This window comes from Falco cherrug (assembly GCF_023634085.1).
Source record: "Falco cherrug isolate bFalChe1 chromosome W unlocalized genomic scaffold, bFalChe1.pri SUPER_W_unloc_1, whole genome shotgun sequence".
Lineage (NCBI taxonomy): Eukaryota > Metazoa > Chordata > Aves > Falconiformes > Falconidae > Falco > Falco cherrug.
The window spans coordinates 11,845,453-11,864,858 of NW_026599288.1; the positions used below are offsets into that span (position 1 = coordinate 11,845,453).

Below are 19,406 nucleotides of genomic sequence, written 5' to 3' on the forward strand. Positions count from 1 at the left end.
CCATTGGTTATTTTGTGTCTGGTGAATTTGCTGTTTGATGATCAATGAAAAGCTAATACAGCAGAAATACAAGGTGAAGGACAGAGACATGGAGATGGGGAAGCTAGAATGAAACAAAACAAGGCTGCTCTCCAGCAGAGAAATCACTAACTGCTGACAGTAAAAGGACAGTATAATAGCAGAGCTCCAATGATGCTCTTTACATGACATTTGCAAGTACTTGAAATAAGTTGTTTAGCTTTCATTTCACTTGGCCCTTCTAATTTTATCATTTTACCTAGAAAAATACTCACACCCATGTGGTTTTTTGTCCTCCTTCCCATGAAGCAGTTACGGGTGACTGAGCACACTGTGAGTACAGATGTGATGGTTTGCAGAGCCAACAGGCAATCATTAGCAATACCAGCAGGGCTGGTACAGTTTGGGGAGAGACAGCTTTACCCAAATCCAGGTTTCTGCTGGCTTTTCACAAATTTTCCAGGCAGACATTTCCTTGAAGAAGCAGGATAGAGCAGAGGAGTCTGGGAGGGCATGAAGCAGCCTGCATCATAGAATCATAGAATGGTTTGGGTTGGAAGGGACCTTAAAGATCATCTAGTTCTAACCTCCCTCCATGGACAGGGACACCTTTCATTAGACCAGGGTACTCAAATCCCCATCCAACCTGGCCTTGAACACTTCCAGGGAGGGGGCATCCACAGCTGCTCTGGGCAACCTGTTTCAGTGTCTCACCACCCTCACAAGACAGAACTTCTTCATAATATCTAATCAAAATCTACCCTCTTTCAGTTTAAAAGCATTACCTCTTGCCTTATCACTACAGGCCCTTGTAAAAAGTCCCTCTCCAGCTTTCTTGTAGGCCCCCTTTAGGTACTGGAAGGCCTCTATAAGGTCTCCCCAGAGCCTTCTCTTCCTGAGACTGAACCGAAGAGGGTCCCCCATGGAGAGTCGGCCAAGTCATGACAATCACACCAATATGGCTACATGCCGTGCTCACTTTATTAAACAAACAGGTCATATTTATAACTTAAATCAACCACTCACGTGACTCTACACACAGGTGATTGGATAAAAGTTTCTGGTCACGCGGGTGTCCGTGTCGCTGATCGGTGAGCATGCTGCAGGCACCTGATCAGAGTGTGCTGATCAGAGTGTGTTGATTTCGCGGTTCCCAGGACTTGCTCTGCACCTGGCTACTTGTTTGTGCATAGCTTGTTTTCTTTTTCTCACTGCTTGGTTCAAGGACAATTTAAAGTTGCTCTGCAGTTTCAACTAACAGGCCTGGGTTGTCCAACCCGGACAATGGTAACATATGTCCTCGGGCCTTTAAAAATTCCTCTACATATCCCCCTTTTTCTTTTTGGACAACCCATGTCTGTTTCACAATAGATGTTAAACCTTTCTTCAAACAAGAAAATAAACAGCCAAAAATTAAAAACATTACAACATGATTATAACAAAGCGTATTCCTTCCATCAATAACGTCTTTAACCAACCTGTTATCCCCAATCCTCTCAACCATTCATCAAAGGGATTATCATCAGGAAGAATATGCTTCATGTTTCCCTGCAGTCATGACAACTTCTTGTGCATCGATATGGAATGATCAGAAAGGTTCATACACTTCCCTTCAAAATCCTCACAACCGTGTCCATGTGCTAATAACAAAAAATCTATTGCAGCTCTATTTTGTAACGTACCATGCCTAACACTATCTACATCAAGCAATAATGAACTTAAAATCTGCAATGTAAGATTAAATTGTTTCTCTCCCCAACACGCTAACCTTCGTATATTTTTAGCATTTGATGCTGCCATTTGGACTCATACATGTACCATTCTGATTGGAAGTCAGATTCACTGCTTTAACATTCCAAAAACCATCAAAATTTGTTTCATTCTCTTGCAGGGGAATACCAATTAAACAAGTTCTAAAGGGGTTGTCTGCCTGTTGCAGACTTAAACAAAAGTCTGTTACTCCCGTGATATTTGCCCATGTCACCCATATGTTTGTCCTAGGCAAGATGTCAAAAATACTTTGGCCAATGGGTAAAAAATTCATCAAGACCGTAAACCAAGTCCACTGCTCAAACACGTTTACTCCTACAATTTCCAAAATTATATATATATATTTTTTTTTAAATATTCAACCCCACAAATCTGTGCTTTCACAGATTCTGATGATGTATACTGTCTCCAATCAGCATGGTATTGCACTAGTCGTATGCTTTCTCTTGCTTCATGCCCGGTTACTAATCAAACACATACACTCTTTACACCATTGACATTTCAGCTTTGGCTTACAGAACCGTTTTACCCCACATAGCATACATTGGCACAATACCCGCGGTTTACATCCCTTACAACATAGACAGTTTATTCTGTCTGCTCGCTCTGAGTCTTCTCTTCCGTCTTCTGGTCTTGACATACAGGTCGCACAAACTTGCTAGGGACCCATATAGGTCCTTTATCTGTGGAGATACAAAAATAACCTCTACCGATAAATAACGCCGGACTAGGTCCTTCCCATACGCCTGAAGCCATATTTTTATACAAAACATTCAAACCAGGAACTGTAGTTGTTTGGTTCCCTCACGCTGTTTGGTGATGTATAACAGCGCTGTACTACACCAACTATGTACAATGAATCTGATACTATGTGTACAGGTGTGTTGTTCCAGCTTCCCAATGCCCAACACAGTGCTTTCAGTTCTAAGGTTTGAGGGTTGTCCCCTGGTTCACCGGTGATCACGTGTTTCTGCCACTGATTATCGGATTGCCAAACACATGCAGCCTTCTTCATCTTTCATCCTGCATCTGTAAACACCGTTGGCCCTTCAGCTGGTCTTTTTGAGCATAACAGATCCGCAATCCACTGGTAATGTTCTAACATCTTCCAGAGAGGCCCTTTTGGCCGGTTGTTGTGTGCAACACCTGTATAGCCCATCAAGGCTTCCTGTATGGCTGTTGAATGTCTCAGGAGCCACTCATAATCATCACCACTGACTGGAATACTGATATCTGCTGGTTCAGTCCCATCAATTTCAACAATCCTGTCTCTTCCTTTTCTCACCAAGGCCGCCACTGCTTCTGGACAACTTAAAATACGATGTCTGGGTTGCAATGGCAAAAACAACCACCCTCAAAACGATCGCTGTATTTTCCCCCTTTATCTTTTGCCATTGTAAAATAAGGGCAAAAGGTGAAGTGGGAACATTACAAACCAAAAAGGATAATGGATGATTTGCCATTCGGCGACCACACCAGCCAGTCTGAATCTTGCAGGACACAGCTTCTAGGGCAGCCCGCTGTTCTGGTGAACAAGTTTGAGGACTGTTGGCTTCGGTGCCATGCAACCAGGATCGGAACGGTTGCAAATCATCGTTAGTGAGGCCAACTATATTACAAACCCACTGTAGATCTCCTAAAAGCCTTTGAGCATCATGCCGATTAGCTATTTGTGTAGTAAGAGTTACCTTCTGTGGTCGGATTTGAGCATACGAGATGAGCCAGCCTAGATATTTCCATGGGGCTGAACGCTGAACCTTCTCAGGCGCCACAACCAAACCACATGATAGAAGGTGGTCAACAAGCCATTTCATTTGATCATCTGAAATCCCTTGTTCAGCGGCCAATAAAATATCATACATATAATGCTAGATCAGGATGTGAGGCCAACGCTGCCGTACTGGAACAAGTGCCCAATCTACAAAAGTCTGACACATCGTAGGAGAGTTCTTCATTCCTTGTGGTAAAACAACCCGTTCATACCGTTTGACTGGAGCAGCGCAGTTTATTGATGGCAGAGTGAATGCAAATCTTTGCATGTCATCAGGATGTAAAGGAATCGTAAAGAAACCATCTTTCAAGTCTATCACAACAATTTGCCAATTCTGAGGAATCATCGTAGGAGTTGGAAGACCAGGTTGCAACGGTCACATCACTAACATCTGATCATTAACCTTCTGTAAATCATGTAAAAGTCGCCATTTCCCAGTTTTCTTTGGTATCACAAAAATAGGAGTATTCCAAGGACTTGTAGAAGGTTGAATGTGACCTATTTTCAGTTGTTCCTGCACCAATTCCTCAGCAATGTGCAGCCGTTCTTCTGTTATCGGCCACTGGTCTACCCAAATTGGCTTTTCTGTTAACCATGTAATCTTCAGTATGGGTGGCTGCCGATTGGTGGCCGTGGCGCAAAATGCTGATCAGTTGTCATAACTAGTCCCAATTGTGACAAAACATCCCGTCCAATCAACCCTGATAATGTGTGTGGGAGTTGCATTACATATGGCCGAACTACAATAGCTTGGCCGTCTTCAAACTGCAATGTAATCAAGTCTTTACTCTGTTTTGGGACTTTTGCACCTCCTACTCCTACCACTTGGGTGATTGGAGATTGCAGTTCCCAATTCTGGGTCCATATATGTTGATTAATGATGGTGACATCTGCCCCGGAGTCTAATAGAGGTTCCAGACTAATTTGTTGACTGCCTTTCTTCAATTGAATATTCTGATATGGTCTTTGATTAAGATCTAATGTGAAACACACCTCATGTCTGGTAGATCCAAAACCATCTTCTCCTCTTAACTTAGATGTCTGGCCTTGTTGTCTGAGTTGCTCATACGATTGTCAATGCGCAACAAGGCTGTCATAGGGAAGAATTTGAGCAATTTTACTTCCTTTTGGAATAGTAACAGGTGGTTGTAACGCATAGGCAATAACTTGTATGTGTCCAGTAAAATCTGCATCAATTAACCCAGGTAAAACATCTACTCCTTGCCTTCCTGTCGAAGATTTCCCCAATAAAAGTCCTCCAACTGGAGAATTCACATTACACAAAGGTCCTTTTACTTCAGTTGGAATTAAAGTCACTTCTTTATTATTCAAAGTTACTTCTACTGTGGTTGCCATGTCCACCCCAAGACTCCCCTGGGTGGCTGGGATGTGCTGGTATAAGAAACCACATTTCTCATCTGCGTTGTTGGGGCCTGTACTTGTGTCTTCGCACATAGACCCATCGCGCTGTGCTGCATGTTTCCTGACCTGTTATATCTACAAGCAGCAGTAGCATGTGTATCTAAGTTACATTTGTGACACCAAACAGTCTTTGAACAAGTATGCCTCATGTGTCCAGATTCACCACATTGATAACAAATACCAAATCCTGATTTACCATCACTCTCTTTTTGATGTCCACCTATATGATTTGTTAAGGCTGCTGCAATTATATGCCCTTGCTCCCTCATCGCAGCAGTAAAGGCAGCCGCTTGGTTATTTTGTTCGGCTCAAGTAGCTCTAATCAACATTTCATCTATGGGACTTCCTTGGGGTAGTGTTGCTAAGATCGCCCTTGTTCTTGGGTTAGCCCCTTCAAAAGCGAGGGTGTGGAACAAATGTTCCTGCAGATCCGAAGGTAAATCAGAATTGTCCTTTAATGCTGCAGACAAATGCTGCAGACAAATTGTCCATAGGGCTCCATTGTCCCCCGACGAACAGTGGTATAGGAAGCAGGTTTCTTCTTGTCTGGCACAGACAAAAGGGCTCGATGTGCTAAAGTTTGAGCAAGTTGATGCATTTGTATAGGATACTGCAAAGGAACCTGCATAGTAAAGTCCCTGCCCAGGTAACATATCTGCCTGTACACCATAAAGTGGATCTCCTATATTTGGATCTATTTGCTTCCTCTACAGCTAGTCTCTTCCACTCCCTATCAAACATTAGATATTGAGAAGGAGACAATAATAGGGAAGCAAGTCCAGCACAATCAGCAGGTGAAAGAACGTCTGCTGTAAAAATAAACTGTATGATCTGTCGTGCAGCCTCTGAACGCAGACCATGAGTAGTGACGGTTTGCTTCACCTATTGCAATATTTTCCAATCATGTGGCTCCCATTGTGCACCAAGATTATTAACCACTACTGGACAAGCTAACGAGCTGGTCACCTGCCAGTCACCCTCTAAAATAGCATCACGAACAACACCAGACCAACGCTGTAGAATTGGATCTTTTCTCGAGTTCAGCATCGGAGGGGTAGTTGGGCTAACTGGAGGAACTACAGGTATTGAAGTAGTAGGCAGGTTCATTTCAACTCGCTTTTCCAGTTTTCTTAATTTATCTATTACCTCCTGTAAGGATTTCTCTGTATTGTTATCACAAGGTTTCTCCCCACCTTCCTCCTCAAATTCGTCCGATGATGTTTCAGGAAGAGGAGGATACAACATGGAACGGTGCTTTTGCCCAATTGGTGCAGCATGACTCGCTGCTCCTTCTCCCTGGGGAGGCTCAACAGGCTCTTCTAGTTTCAGCTCAGTTACAACAGACCCCCGAGGAGTAACTTCCTGTTTGTCTGCTGTCTTATCTAAGAACTACTGTACTGTTGAACACGCAGAGGCTGACATACCCTTCCTAGGACGAGTATGCCCAACTCCGAAAAATGTAGCCAAGAGAGAAGGCTTAGGTGAATCACCCTTCTGCTCTATTGGCTTTTCTACCACATCTCTCCCCAATGCTTCTATAGCTGCCGCCGCCACTTTCTTTTCCACCTTCATAGTTTCCAGAGTGTTAATTATAGACCACCACGTAGCTCCTAATGCTTTAGCTTCTTTTCCTTCCTTACCTAACTCGATTGTAGTATCCCAGAGGCAATTTCCTACTTCTCTCCATTCCGTAATACTAATCAATAATATGGGCTCGGGAAACTTATCCTTTTTTCATGCCCAGCAAACTAAAGCCTCCACTTCTTTTTCTTTAGTGCTCTCACCTCTCTTAAAGAGGATACTAGTTAAGAGCTTAATTGCCACGTCTAATTCCATTGCGGTCTTCCTTAGTGCTCTTGCAGCGAATGAAGAGACGGGACGCAGCTTGATGCAAGCAAATGTCAATTTATTGTACAGAAGCGCGAGTTTTTATACACACTTTCAGAAGCTGCGCGTTTTAAACAGATTGGTTCTTGAAGCTAAGCATTGCATACTAGGCAATCCCTGATTGGTGGTTAACTACCAGCAATTAACAGCAAGGTGTTACCTTTCCTTGGTGCCATCCTTGGCGCCATCCCTCTCCCACTCCCCTGTGCTCTGTAAACATGTCTCATCATGTTAATTGTTGTCTAGACAAGCTCGAGCACATTCCCCTCAGCTAACTGATTGCCGCGCATGGTCCTAGTCTCCAGCCCGCTCCTGCATCTCCCCCTTCCTGTTGCACAAAAGAACCTTTGAAACCGAACGAGTAAAAACAAGGTATAAGTAATAGAACAAATAAAAAAGCAACTGAGACATATTATCAATGTCAAAATAACCCACTGTCTCTGTTCCGTACAATTTTACAATTTCCCCTTTTTGTTTTTGAACAGCTAGTACCAGGTTTGCCATGTTCTGCAGGGCCCTTGCAAACATGACAGCAACCAAGGTAATAGCAAACAAACAATACTGCCAATTGAGTGAATGGATGCCAAAAAGGCTGACATTTTCTCAGATTTTGATAACATGTTGCTGCAATGGGGCGCCTAAAATCCACGCAACACATACCATCAAAATCCTCACAGCCATGTCCCTGAACCAACAACAAAAAGCAGTGGCAATTTTGACTCACATTCTGAACTGCCTACCAAACAAGGTGATTTAACTCTTTAATGCTTTCCCTGCTGTTACTCTGGATAAGAGCAGAACCGCTGCGACACGTTCCCATCATAGCCTCCTACTACATTAGCATCTACAGAAAGACAATTATCGACATTCAAAGTGTAAACAGTATCATCTTCTTTTGGAGTAACATTATACATAGGTGGAAGGGCACACCAAACAAGAACTGGTTCAGTCAAAAAGTTCAAAACATAGTGTGCTTTCTCTGAACATACCTCTGGGGTCATTCCCTTCATTCCTTCTCTTTTTTATGCAAAGAGAAACACTTTTACCATAACAGAGAAGCCCCTATTTACATCTCTGAGCCAGAACACAAACCGCAGCTGTATGCTCCACCAGGCTCAGGGCAGAAATCATTCTTGTAGTTACATAGCTATATATCTCTACAAGCATGCAGACACCTATTAGACACTAGATAACCATGTTTATCTTTCCTATTCTCCTTCACAATACCCAGCTGTTCTCTCATCTCTTGTTAGGTCAAATATTCTCCAGTTTCCTCTCCTATCTCTCTCTTCAGACATTCTCTGTCCTCTTTTTTGCTTGTTAATTGCGACGAGGCAAAGGCTGTGTGTAGCTAGGTGACCATGACCTGCTTTATGTTACAATCAACTAAACACTGAATACAGGAAAAAAAGGCATGGGAGACATAAGGCAAACATCACTAAGGTGGTTAAAGATAATTATAATAAATCCTGTAATACTTTTGAGTCATAGCCCAAAGTTTCCCAGCCGTGAGAAGAGACCAAAGGCATCCCGCCCCTGGCTCTGTTGCAGATCTTTGTTTTAAGGCTTTTAAGTTTTGTATACTTTTGTAAATTAATTCACAGTGGTCACTCAGATTCACGTAACACATCCTATCAAAGTCTTCACACTTGTGTCCCTGTGCTAATAATAAAAATCAATAGCAACTCGGTTCTGTAGCAACATATGATGGACAGAATCAACATCTGTTAATAAGCCAGAAAAAAAAAAAAAGAATAGTATTTGTAGTATTACTTTGTTTAGCAAGCTAGCAGCCTAATTTACTAAGCAAGTTAAGAGCGTGTACTATTCTTACAGAAGAGATCAGAGAAGCAAAAATCTATTATGCTGCATTCCAGAACTCAGCCTGAGAATTACAGTCTGCTGTGAGTTCTGTGTTACAATCATTTGACACATGTTGGGGTTGCGATTGTGAAAGTTGCCCGTTTACAATTTTCATTGGCATTATCACAGCTAGTTGTTTTAAAAGCAACCCTTGAGCTTCCTGATGTTCGACTTGTTGCAAAATATTCTGAAGCCAATCAATCAAGTTAGTATTAAAGTTAGTGACTCTCTAGGACCCTGCAAGACTGTGGCAAGACTCCCGCATCCGGACTGCTTTAATAGCCATCTCCTTCATTTGGAAACAGTTGTCCCTGGGATACCTTGCCTGAGTCACAGAATCGGCACAGTTATTTTCTCCAGCCAACTGCTCATAGTTAACAGCAATTCCCCGATTAAGGTTTTCAGTCAAGGCCACTACACATAGCTCACAAAAATCAAATAACCACATCATAGACTGTATCAGTTAGTACCATACAAAGCAGCAACTTCCAATCATGCAGTGTGAGTGTATAAGGCTCTGCTATCACTTCAAGAAGGGACATAGCAAATGTATTATAAATCCTCCCTTCCCGCACTGCTTTGCTTAACTCTTTAACAGCCTCGTATTGCACAGGCTGCCACTCTGCAGGTTGATTTGTCTGACAAAATACTGAACAAGCCATAGCGACTCCCAAAACCCATCACTTAAGTGTTTGCCACTTGCATTCCTGCCACCAATCCCTCAGACTCCCTTTCACCCTCCCCAAAAATACAGTCAATGCATCGGGAGAGACAAGGGGGTGGGGGAAAGGTCTAGCTCCTTTTCCGGATCTATAGGACCTGGATCAAAAGGTTTATCAGTGTCAATAAAATCATTTTCCGAGTTGTCCTGTTCCCGTGCTTGCTCCTGTGTTGTGAGGGTCGCTGCAATCAGTGACAGAAGCTTTGGGGGCAGAGGAGGTGTGGACAGAATCGCCATCGCTGACGGTGTCTGGAGAAGAGTCGCGCTGTCGGTGGAATTTACAGCTTCCTCTGGTTTAGCACCATTAGTAGAATTAGTCCACACTTGGCAAAGAGTAGTCAGAATTTGCCACCAAGATGCTAAATGCATTCCCGACACGGAGTTCCCCTCCGCGGCAGCATCATACAATTGGCTGCTGTATGTACACACTTTCATTCTTTCAAAGTCTCTAAAGTTTCTTGGCTGCTCACCTGTCTCGATGCAGGTTGTCCGCCTGGTGCAGCCAGCCAGACGATCGTTCAGCCAAGACGTCTCCTCCGGAACACAGCCCTCTTCCACGAGCTGTCTTTTTTCCGTCTTTATTCTTCCAAGGCTTCGGAACACCACCATAGGGGTCACCATTTGAGGAGACTGAGGCACAGACTCCCTGATCTGACTAGAAGACCCTTCATGAGTCCATATACGTCTCTTTCTGGGGACGAAGCCTGATTCCCCACTACGGATTTCCCACAGCTCACCTCTCAACTCCGGAGGGATTTCTGGCCGGCTCCTGCTTCCTTTCAGCAGATCATTCAAAGTTCTGTGGGATTCGCTGCATGTCGCTCAGATAGGCGATTCGAGAGCCCTTCACGTCAGATCCTTAAACGCATCACGTCGGGGTCACCAATTTGCGGTGAATGAAGAGATGGGATGCAGCTTGATGCAAGCAAATGTCAATTTATTGTACAGAAGCGCGAGTTTTTATACACACTTTCAGAAGCTGCGCGTTTTAAACAGATTGGTTCTTGAAGCTAAGCATTGCATACTAGGCAATCCCTGATTGGTGGTTAACTACCAGCAATTAACAGCAAGGTGTTACCTTTCCTTGGCGCCATCCCTCTCCCACTCCCCTGTGCTCTGTAAACATGTCTCATCATGTTAATTGTTGTCTAGACAAGCTCGAGCACATTCCCCTCAGCTAACCGATTGCCACGCATGGTCCTAGTTTACAGCCCGCTCCCGCATGCTCTCCCCTCTCTCAGAGAGGGTATCAGCGCAGAGGCCTGCTGCGTTTTTTTCATCACAGTCTTCGTTAGTGCTCTCCCCTCTCTTAGAGAGGATATCAGTGGAGAGCCCTGCCGCATTTTATTTGTCGTGGTCTTACCTCGGCAGGGGTGCGATCTGCAGCTCTACACTGAACTCTGGACTCCGCTTTTCACCTTCCAGGTTCCGCCCACCTCCGACCTCCAGCTCCCTATTCGGACAACTTCCCATCGGGTCCGATGCTCGGAGACTTCTGCATTTAAGCGAACATCATTTATGCAAACCGCATTTAAGCGAACTGCATTTAAGCAAATAAATGGGTCCCTGTTTGGGCACCAAACGAAGAGGGTCCCCCGTGGAGAGTCAGCCAAGTCACAACAATCACACCAATATGGCTACATGCCGTGCTCACTTTATTAAACAAACAGGTCATATTTATAACTTAAATCAACCGCTCACACGACTCTACACACAGGTGATTGGATAAAAGTATCTGGTCATGCGGGCGTCTGTGTCGCTGATCGGTGAGCATGCTGCAGGCGCCTGATCAGAGTGTGTGGATTTTGCAGTTCCCAGGACTTGCTCTGCACCTGGCTACTTGTTTGTGCATAGCTTGTTTTCTTTCTCACACTGCTTGGTTCAAGGACAATTTAAAGTTGCTCTGCAGTTTCAACTAACAGGCCTGGGTTGTCCAACCCGGACAATGGTAACATATGTCCTCAGTCCTTTAAAAATTCCTCTACACTGAACAACCTCAACTGTCTCAGCCTGTCTTCATAGAGAAGTGCTCCAGCCCTCTGATCATCTTTGTGGCCCTTTTCTGGACTCGTTCCAACTGGTCCATGTGCTTTTTAAGTTGGGGACTCCAGAGATGAACGCAGTACTCCAGGTGAAGACTCAGAAGAGTGGAGTAGAGGGGGAGAATCACCTCCCTTGACCTGCTGGCCATACTTCTTTTGATGCAGCCCAGGATTCGGTTGGCTTTCTGGGCTGTAAGCACACATTGTTGGGCCATGTTGAGCTTTTCATCCACCAGCACCCCCAAGTCCTTCTCCTCAGGGCTGTTCTCAAGCCACTCTCTGCCTAGCCAGTATTGATACTGGGGGTGATACTGGCACACTGCATGTGCCCTTGACATTAAGAAGTATGCTCAATTAGGAGTCTGAAGATCCTGTCTGGTCATTAGCAGGGTTGCTGTGTTGGGTAATCTACCTGGCTGCATGCTTGAGTGGAGCCAAGCAGGATTAGCTTCTGTTTCAGTGGAGAGCTCAGAGAACACAGATAGCTGTGCTGTCAGCCTGACGCACTGGGGAATTTGGCTGCACCAGTTCCATTTAAGTTAATCCTGGACATTGTGTCAAAAGAGGAACATGCGGAGCAGCATGTGTGTGTGTTCATGTGTGTGTATGCGGGAAGGGGGTCCAGGATCCTTTCGACATACTACTCTGAACAGCATGAGGGACATCTCTTTGGATCTGCCAACCACCATATCACATCTTGCCCCTCCTTTCTTGTCCACTTTGTCACTCCATCTTTAAGGCCCTTTGTCCCCTTATGACATTAAAATCATTTAAAGAAAGAAGATAAATCCACTCAACAAGCAAACTTCTATCTTTGTGCTAGCTTCACACTAGCCTGTTTTGCTTGATGACCCCATCTGGGCCATTCAGCATCTGCTCCAAGTACTGCTTCAAGGTAAGCTCTACTGGTGACAAGACAATAGCCAAAGAAGTCCACAGAGCTTTCAATAAGGCAGAAATAACACCAAAGTATAAAGGAGCAAAGAAAATACATACTGCAGACACAATCAGGACCATAATCGACTCAGCCGTGCATCCTCTCTGGCAGTGGTCTCATGTTATAGCTGCATGCAAAGGTCCTCAATAAGATGGTGCCCCAGCATGCTAAGCACTCAGCAAACCATTCTTGCCCTGGTGTGCTTTCACCTGCCTGATTTAGGATGTGTCAGAGGATGGGCAAATAACTGTATGTTGATAAATGGAGAACACATTCCCATGGGGAATCTCAGTTAGAGAAAGTTACATGTAAGACAAGAGGGGCTCAATTCCCCCCTTGCTACTGGGAACAGCTACAGACCTAATTAATTATTTCAAGCAATACTGTATTACTCAGTGCAATTTAAAATGGTTACCTGTTCAGTTGTATGGATGTGTCTAGCTGCTTTATGATGAGGGAAGATAGTAATGGAGCATGTGAAGCAGAATGGACTTAACATGAATGTGTCTATGTTGAAAATCAGATTCAAATATATCCTTACAATTATTCCTCTGGTTTCAGTCTTTAAACGAAATCATAACCAGTTTTAATAATACTTTCCTGTTTTTAAAAAATTAAGTGCTGAACAGCTTCTTTGGTACATGTTGCTATGCGTTGCATTGGTTTTGCCTATGCATTGACCAAAACCAGAAATTGCTAAAGTGGCCATACGCTTTGGTCTCCTGCAGAACTGCTCCTTTTGCAATTTCAGGAAAAGCAGACAAGCCAGGAATTCGGTGAACATCACTCTGTGCTATGCTGAAGAGCTATTTGGAGGGTCAGACCACCCCCTAAATCCATAGTTTCCATTTGTCCCAAGATAGTGAGTGACTCTGGCTATGGTCAGACGGTGGTGGGTGGAGAGTGGTTTAGGAAGCCATCACCTCTCACTGCCACTGTGCTTGACCGCATGCATCCCCCTCATTTGAGGCAGCCTGATTGGCACAAATGCCATTTGGTGGCAGACTAGGCTGATTTGCTTCCTTTGCACCATGGGTTGGAATCACACAGATGCTGACTGCTCCTGTCTCTTTGCTGAGAGCCAATGGCTGAACCTTGCTGCCTCAATTGCTTTTGAACTTGCCTGACTAGGAGGAGATGGAGCTTTCTGCTATGGGGACATTGCAGTGTGGGTCCATGGGATTTGCTGCAGTGGGAAGACAAAGAGAAATTAATCTGGTGTGACAAAGTTCTATTTTTCCATATTCAAGGTCTGTGAGATGAGATTTTGGGATGTATTTGCCTTTGTCCCCCACTACCAGTCAAGACCGTTTCAGAGGCTGAGGACTGCAGCAATTCCCTGAATTCTACCTTCTCAAGCAAGCTGAGGATTTAAAATACACAGTAAATAAAATTAATCTGTTCACATCCTGCTGAATGATCAACAGAATCTTGAGCAAAGGGAGAAAGAATGAAGTGCTGACTACAACTTCCAATTCAAGCCCAAGTCCCAATTTCAGCTCACTTGCATCATTTAGCTTGGGGACATTAGCATGCTTCTAGTTAACACTGGAATCTTCACTACCTTTCACCTCTGACAGTTTTTGTCAGCGAGGACTGTGTCACTTCTTAGAGAGATTTCAGGATACATACATCAATAGGGGCTTTGCCTGCAGGATGTATAGAAAGGGAGGTATAAGAATGCTGTGTGCTATGGCCATGCTGACTCCAATGAGAGCTGCACTCCCCAGGGAGATTTGGAGAGTATAAGTGTGACCACACAGGTGGCATTAGTGCAGCTGATGGCTGTGCCTCCCTGCATAGGAAAAGCAGGCAAAAGAAAAGTGATTTTAACTAAATGGGTAGCAGAAATGAAAAGGATCTGTCTGTGGCCAGCCCTCTGCTCTGAATACAGGAAATATGGTTTAAAGCCAATATGTGCTGGGTGCCAGTGATGATTATTCAGGACAGGCCATCTGAATCATGATTGTTTCACCCAGCTTCAGAAAAGACTCTTCAGATAAGCAAGGGTCAGATAGCTAAGTCATCCCACTATCAAGTTGTGCAAGACAGTATTTTTAGCTGAAGTATGTTGTTTTTGCTGACCCAGTCAAACTTGGGGAAATTAGTGAACTACATCTAATTGTGAGAACCGGCTAGCAAAAGCAGGCATATAAATCTGTCTTCCAAGGTCCATCTTAGACCAGGTTTTAAGCATCCAACTAGCTGCATTTTCTTATGTTTTGCTGATCTGACTGCTGCTCTGTCCCTTTGACGTGGCTGAGCTGCCACAAACACCAACAGGCTTTGAGTGGTTTTAAGCTCCCCTGAAGGCCTGACCAGACACAGAACTGGTATATGACCTAGGGAGTACAAAGACAATGTTTGCATCTCTTTTCCAGGGATACAGCTCTTAACTTCTTGTATAGGAGCTACTGCAACAAGCAGTCAGCGCACTGCATGCAGAGCAATGCAGGGCTCATTCTAAGATAATGCTCACCAAGAGTGCTGGCTGCACAAGTTACAGAGAGGTTTCTGATGGGCAGGCTTTGCATTTCCCTTCAGAAAGCACACACCAAACAGAAGCACCATGCTATTCCTTAGCACAGAGGACAGGTAAATGACTGCTCTGGGCCTGACCAAAGCTATCATCTACTTACACCACAAGCATCTCCAAAAGTGGCTTTATGGTCCAGCAGCATGTCACCATCCCCTAGACACACTGTATCAGCCCCAAATATCATTATCTGTCATTCATGTGATTATAGGAAGGAATGACTTCTTTGTTTATATCCACTATTGGGCTTTGATGTGTAGGAGAGCAGGGCATCCAGTGTAGTTAGCCAGCTAACAAAGAAAACCTTATGGCTGTAAACTTCAGGGAAAAAAATTACTATTTTGAACACAGAGTATTTTACCTCTTCATGGCATGGTATAATCACAAATCATCTTTGTGAAACAGTAAGCTATATTTTACTGATGGGAGAAACTATTTAACTGATTTAACTTAAAGCCATGTAAAGCACCTGTGGCAGCAAGGGAGGAGAGAACTGTGATTCCCAGCTCCCAGTCCTCTGCCTGAGCTGTCTCTGCAGCCATTTTATTTAGACAGGTTGCGACTATGTAGCAGCAGGCAGCAATTAATCTATCTTCATCTTTGAACATCTTTTTGTACTGATTTCAAAGGCATCTATTGTCACAGTTCCCATCTCACAAGGGCATCGTGTTGTGATTCAGCTTGTGCTTTTTCACTTAATTTTTAAAGATTGAGCCTTTTATTCCTAATGGCTGCAAAATACTGAATAGAAAGATTTCATTCATCACTTTCAAAACTGGAATATGTAAACAGCATCAATTTTATTTAAATGTGGGGGTTTTTTAATCATTCATTTACCTCCAGAAAGGGATTTATTTGGTATTTTCATGTACTTTTCAAAGAATGTTTTTCCTGCCAGCCAGAAGAACAAAGTTAGATATCTGGGGGAGTGTTTGTAACCTAACAAACCCAGCTAAAAAGTTTCAGTTTATAAACTGAACTCTACAAAATATAATCCATAAAACTGAGCTACTCTCTCCTGTAACATATTTTAAAGGGACAGAGAAAATTAAGTTATTTCACCTGGAAAAAACTTCTTTAAATACCCCCTCATCATTTCTAGTCTACTGAACACAGGTTTAAAGACTAAGCCATTTGCTTGACCCTGCTGTATGGTGTATCAGAAAAAAAAAAGAAAAAGAAAAAGGAGTCTATTAAATGCAATTTAACTCTCTTCATTTAAGTAGTTCTCCATTTAAAGCATCACTTATCCTAAAGGCATAATCTACCAGATGATAAACAGTTAATATTAGTGCCCACATCACATTTGCTATGGGTTCTGATGTTCTCTGAAGAAGCATTAAGGTCATCGAGGCATGTAGTAAGTGTGATGTGCATTTGGGAGAGTAACAGTACAAATTTGCTTAGCTGAATATTCACAGCCTTCAGTTACACAAGAGATCATCACATAGTGCATATCTGTATAAAAAATCCCCACTTGAATACAGCCTGACATAAGTAGGCTTGAACTGCATACACAATCAAATGTCCATGTTTGCATGAGTCTAAAATGCACACTAAATGATTGGTCTATGGCAGAGAGCATGTGTTTTATAGCCTAGATAAACTACAGATTTAATTTATTTTTACTATGTTGTAATTGGGAAAGCTTTCACTGGCTGGCAGATACCACTGCTTAGAATGACTTGTTGAGTTCCCGTCTAGTAGTCTAGTAGCCAAAACAAATAAGGACAGAGGTACTAATGCCACAGGCAGTATGTAAGCTTGGAAGGGACTCACAGCTTGCTGACTCCAGCATCCTGCTTGGAGATGACCCTCGGACTTTTCTTGCTCTCAGGGCTGGACTGCAGCTAACAGTCCCAGATGTGTTTCTGGCCTTGATTTAGCAGCAAAATGACATCTATTTGATCCATTCTGTTTTATCATCTGCTGCATTGGGTGTCTACAACGCTATGCATTTAAAAAAAATATCTGTATTTTCCATCTAATAAAATGAAAGCAGATGGAAAAAGCGTCCTGGTTTTGGCTGGGCTAGAGTTAATTTTCTTCTTAGTAGCTGGTACAATGCTGTGTTTTGGATTTAGTATGAGAATACTGTTGATAATACACTGATGGTTTTAGTTGCTGCCAAGTAATGCTTACTCTAAATCAAGGACGTTTTCAAGTTTCCCATGCTCTGCCAGTGAGTGGGTGCACAAGAAGATGGTGAGGGAGCGGAGCATAGCCAGGACAACTGACTCGAACTAGCCAAAGGGATATTCCATGCCATAGAATGTCATGCTGAATATATAAACTGAGGGGAGTTGGCCAGGGTCTGTCAGTCGCTGCTCAGGGACTTGCTGGGCATTGGTCATCGGGTGTGTAAGCAACTGTATTGTGCATCACTTGGTTTTTTTCTCCTTTTTTATTTTATTCCTCTCTCCCTCTCTCTTCTTTTCATTACAATTGCTATTATAATTATTACATTTTATTTTATTTTAATTATTATATTGTTCTTATCTCAACCTAAGAGTTTTACCCTTCCAATTCTCCTCCCTATTCCGCTGGGGGGGGGGGGGGGGGGGGGGGGGGAAGTGAGTGAGTGGCTGCATAGTATTTGTTGCCAGCTGGAGTTAAACCATGACAAAAAGGCAACCAGGCTGGTTAAAATGCTGAATGGATGGATACTCCTCACTCTCACACTTTGAAAAATCCCTGCTCAGCAGTATGATACCTACTGTTTTCTTCCCCAGGAAAAGAGTGAGCATTATTAACTTAGGCATGCCACTCTACAAATATTCTGCTCACTAGAAGAGGACTTTCAGCCTTTGTTTCACTAGATGAACTGGCTATTTACTATGAATCTCTGTGGGAGAACAGAATCTGTACAGCCCAGGGTGCCTTTTCCTGCTATTCAGTTTATCAGTCCCAGTCCCGGGTACCTGGATCAGCAGCAGCTCAACTGGAGAGTCATCCCACACAGCAAACCTGTTCCCCTTAACAGGATTACTGACCTGATCTCTCCCTTAGCGAGACTGCCATTGCCTGGAAATTTGACAAACAGCCTTAGAGCTCAATTAGCTATTTAATAAGCTTATGATTAACCAATCTGCTGATTAAGCTTTTATTAATTAGGTTGGCAGGAATTTATTTCAGAGGGATACTGGCCTGAAATGTAATACGTCTCCTCTTGGAGCAGGGTTGGGGATCTTTGTATGAGCTCTTGTGTGCAGCATGCCCCAACACTTCTCTCTTCTGCTGCAGAAGTACCTACAAAAGCTGTTTTGGGGTGGCATGTGGGGCTGCTGCCAGATCACTGCAACATGGTGGCCCCTGGGGACAGCTCAGCATTACAGCCCAGTGGTTATACCTGGTGCATCTCAAAGATTTCTGCTCCTCTCTTCTGAAGTCTTGCCAGACAGTGTGGAGAGAGGCAGGCAGGGTTTATCTAGGGCAGCTGCAGACCTCACAAGTACAGTTTCAAAGAGCCTAGCCCATCATTTTGATATCCACACTGCTCTCACCTGGATTCAGGTGGCTGGCCCACCCCAAGGGAGGAGCAGGAACTCCTTTCCTTTTTCTCTTTGCAGAGGGCTTGGAGAAAGCTCATGGCTTCATCTCTAGCTGTATGCCACGTGCTCTGAAGGATGGGGCCCGCCCGGTGCTGTAATCTTGTAGGGTGCCTCAGCAGAGGGGGTGGGATGCTCCATCTTCCTCCTCCAGCTTGAACCCTGCTTTGGCAGAGAAATCAGAACTGGGCTCAGGGATGAATCCCAAACTATCACAAATGATTAAACCTTTTCTCATCCTCAAGAGATCCCCTGTCTCCTTTCTCAGGTAGGGATGCCAATCTAGCAGCATTAGGCAGTAGAGGAATGGCAGAGGGCTGCTATTGCTAGCTATTTTATGTTCCTTAGTGTCCTCTTCCTTCCAGGGATGAGACGCAGGGCTGAGGGTTTGGCAGGCTGCCTTTTCCTTCCACCTCTCAAGGGGACTGATGACAAAACACAGCCATGCCTTGAATGGCAAAGAGAAACAGAACTGGCCAGAGAAAGTTTATGTCCCTGCTGAAACCCCTGAGAAATGGGCTTGAAAGACAAGATGAAGGGGGCTTTCTGGGCCCTAGGTTGCTGGCTGCAGCTGCTTTGAGTGCTGCAGGAGGGGAAGTAGGGCTGGGGGATGAGACATGTTATCCCAAACCAGAGCCCTGCATCTGGAAATCAGATGTGTTCGCTGCTGAGCTGAAGCCTCTGTCAAAGGGAGTGGCAGTTCTGGTCACAGGGAGAGTTCAAAGGGACTCATGGAAGAGCCTGACTCACACTGAAGATAACAGTAGCATACAAGTAAAGATGATGACAGTTCTTAATATACAACTCTGATGTCAATGAAACATGATTTAGTATTTTAATGCTGATGTATTTTACATCTTTTTTTTACCTTTTGTCAGGACAGTGTGTGGG

General features: G+C 43.9%; 2 protein-coding genes across 2 annotated transcripts in view; both read right to left on the reverse strand.

The window, feature by feature from the left end:
- LOC129734925 (uncharacterized) overlaps positions 1-19,406 on the reverse strand; it is a 254,926-nt gene that overhangs the window by 98,372 nt on the left and 137,148 nt on the right. The gene's annotated exons all lie outside the window — the stretch shown is intronic.
- The window catches only part of LOC129734894 (protein FAM219A-like), a 50,061-nt gene that overhangs the window by 28,508 nt on the left and 2,147 nt on the right, over positions 1-19,406 (reverse strand). The window contains exon 2 of the mRNA XM_055700265.1: positions 18,471-18,551. Within this exon, the coding sequence (XP_055556240.1) occupies positions 18,471-18,551 (81 nt within the window). The remainder of the gene's footprint in view (positions 1-18,470; positions 18,552-19,406) is intronic.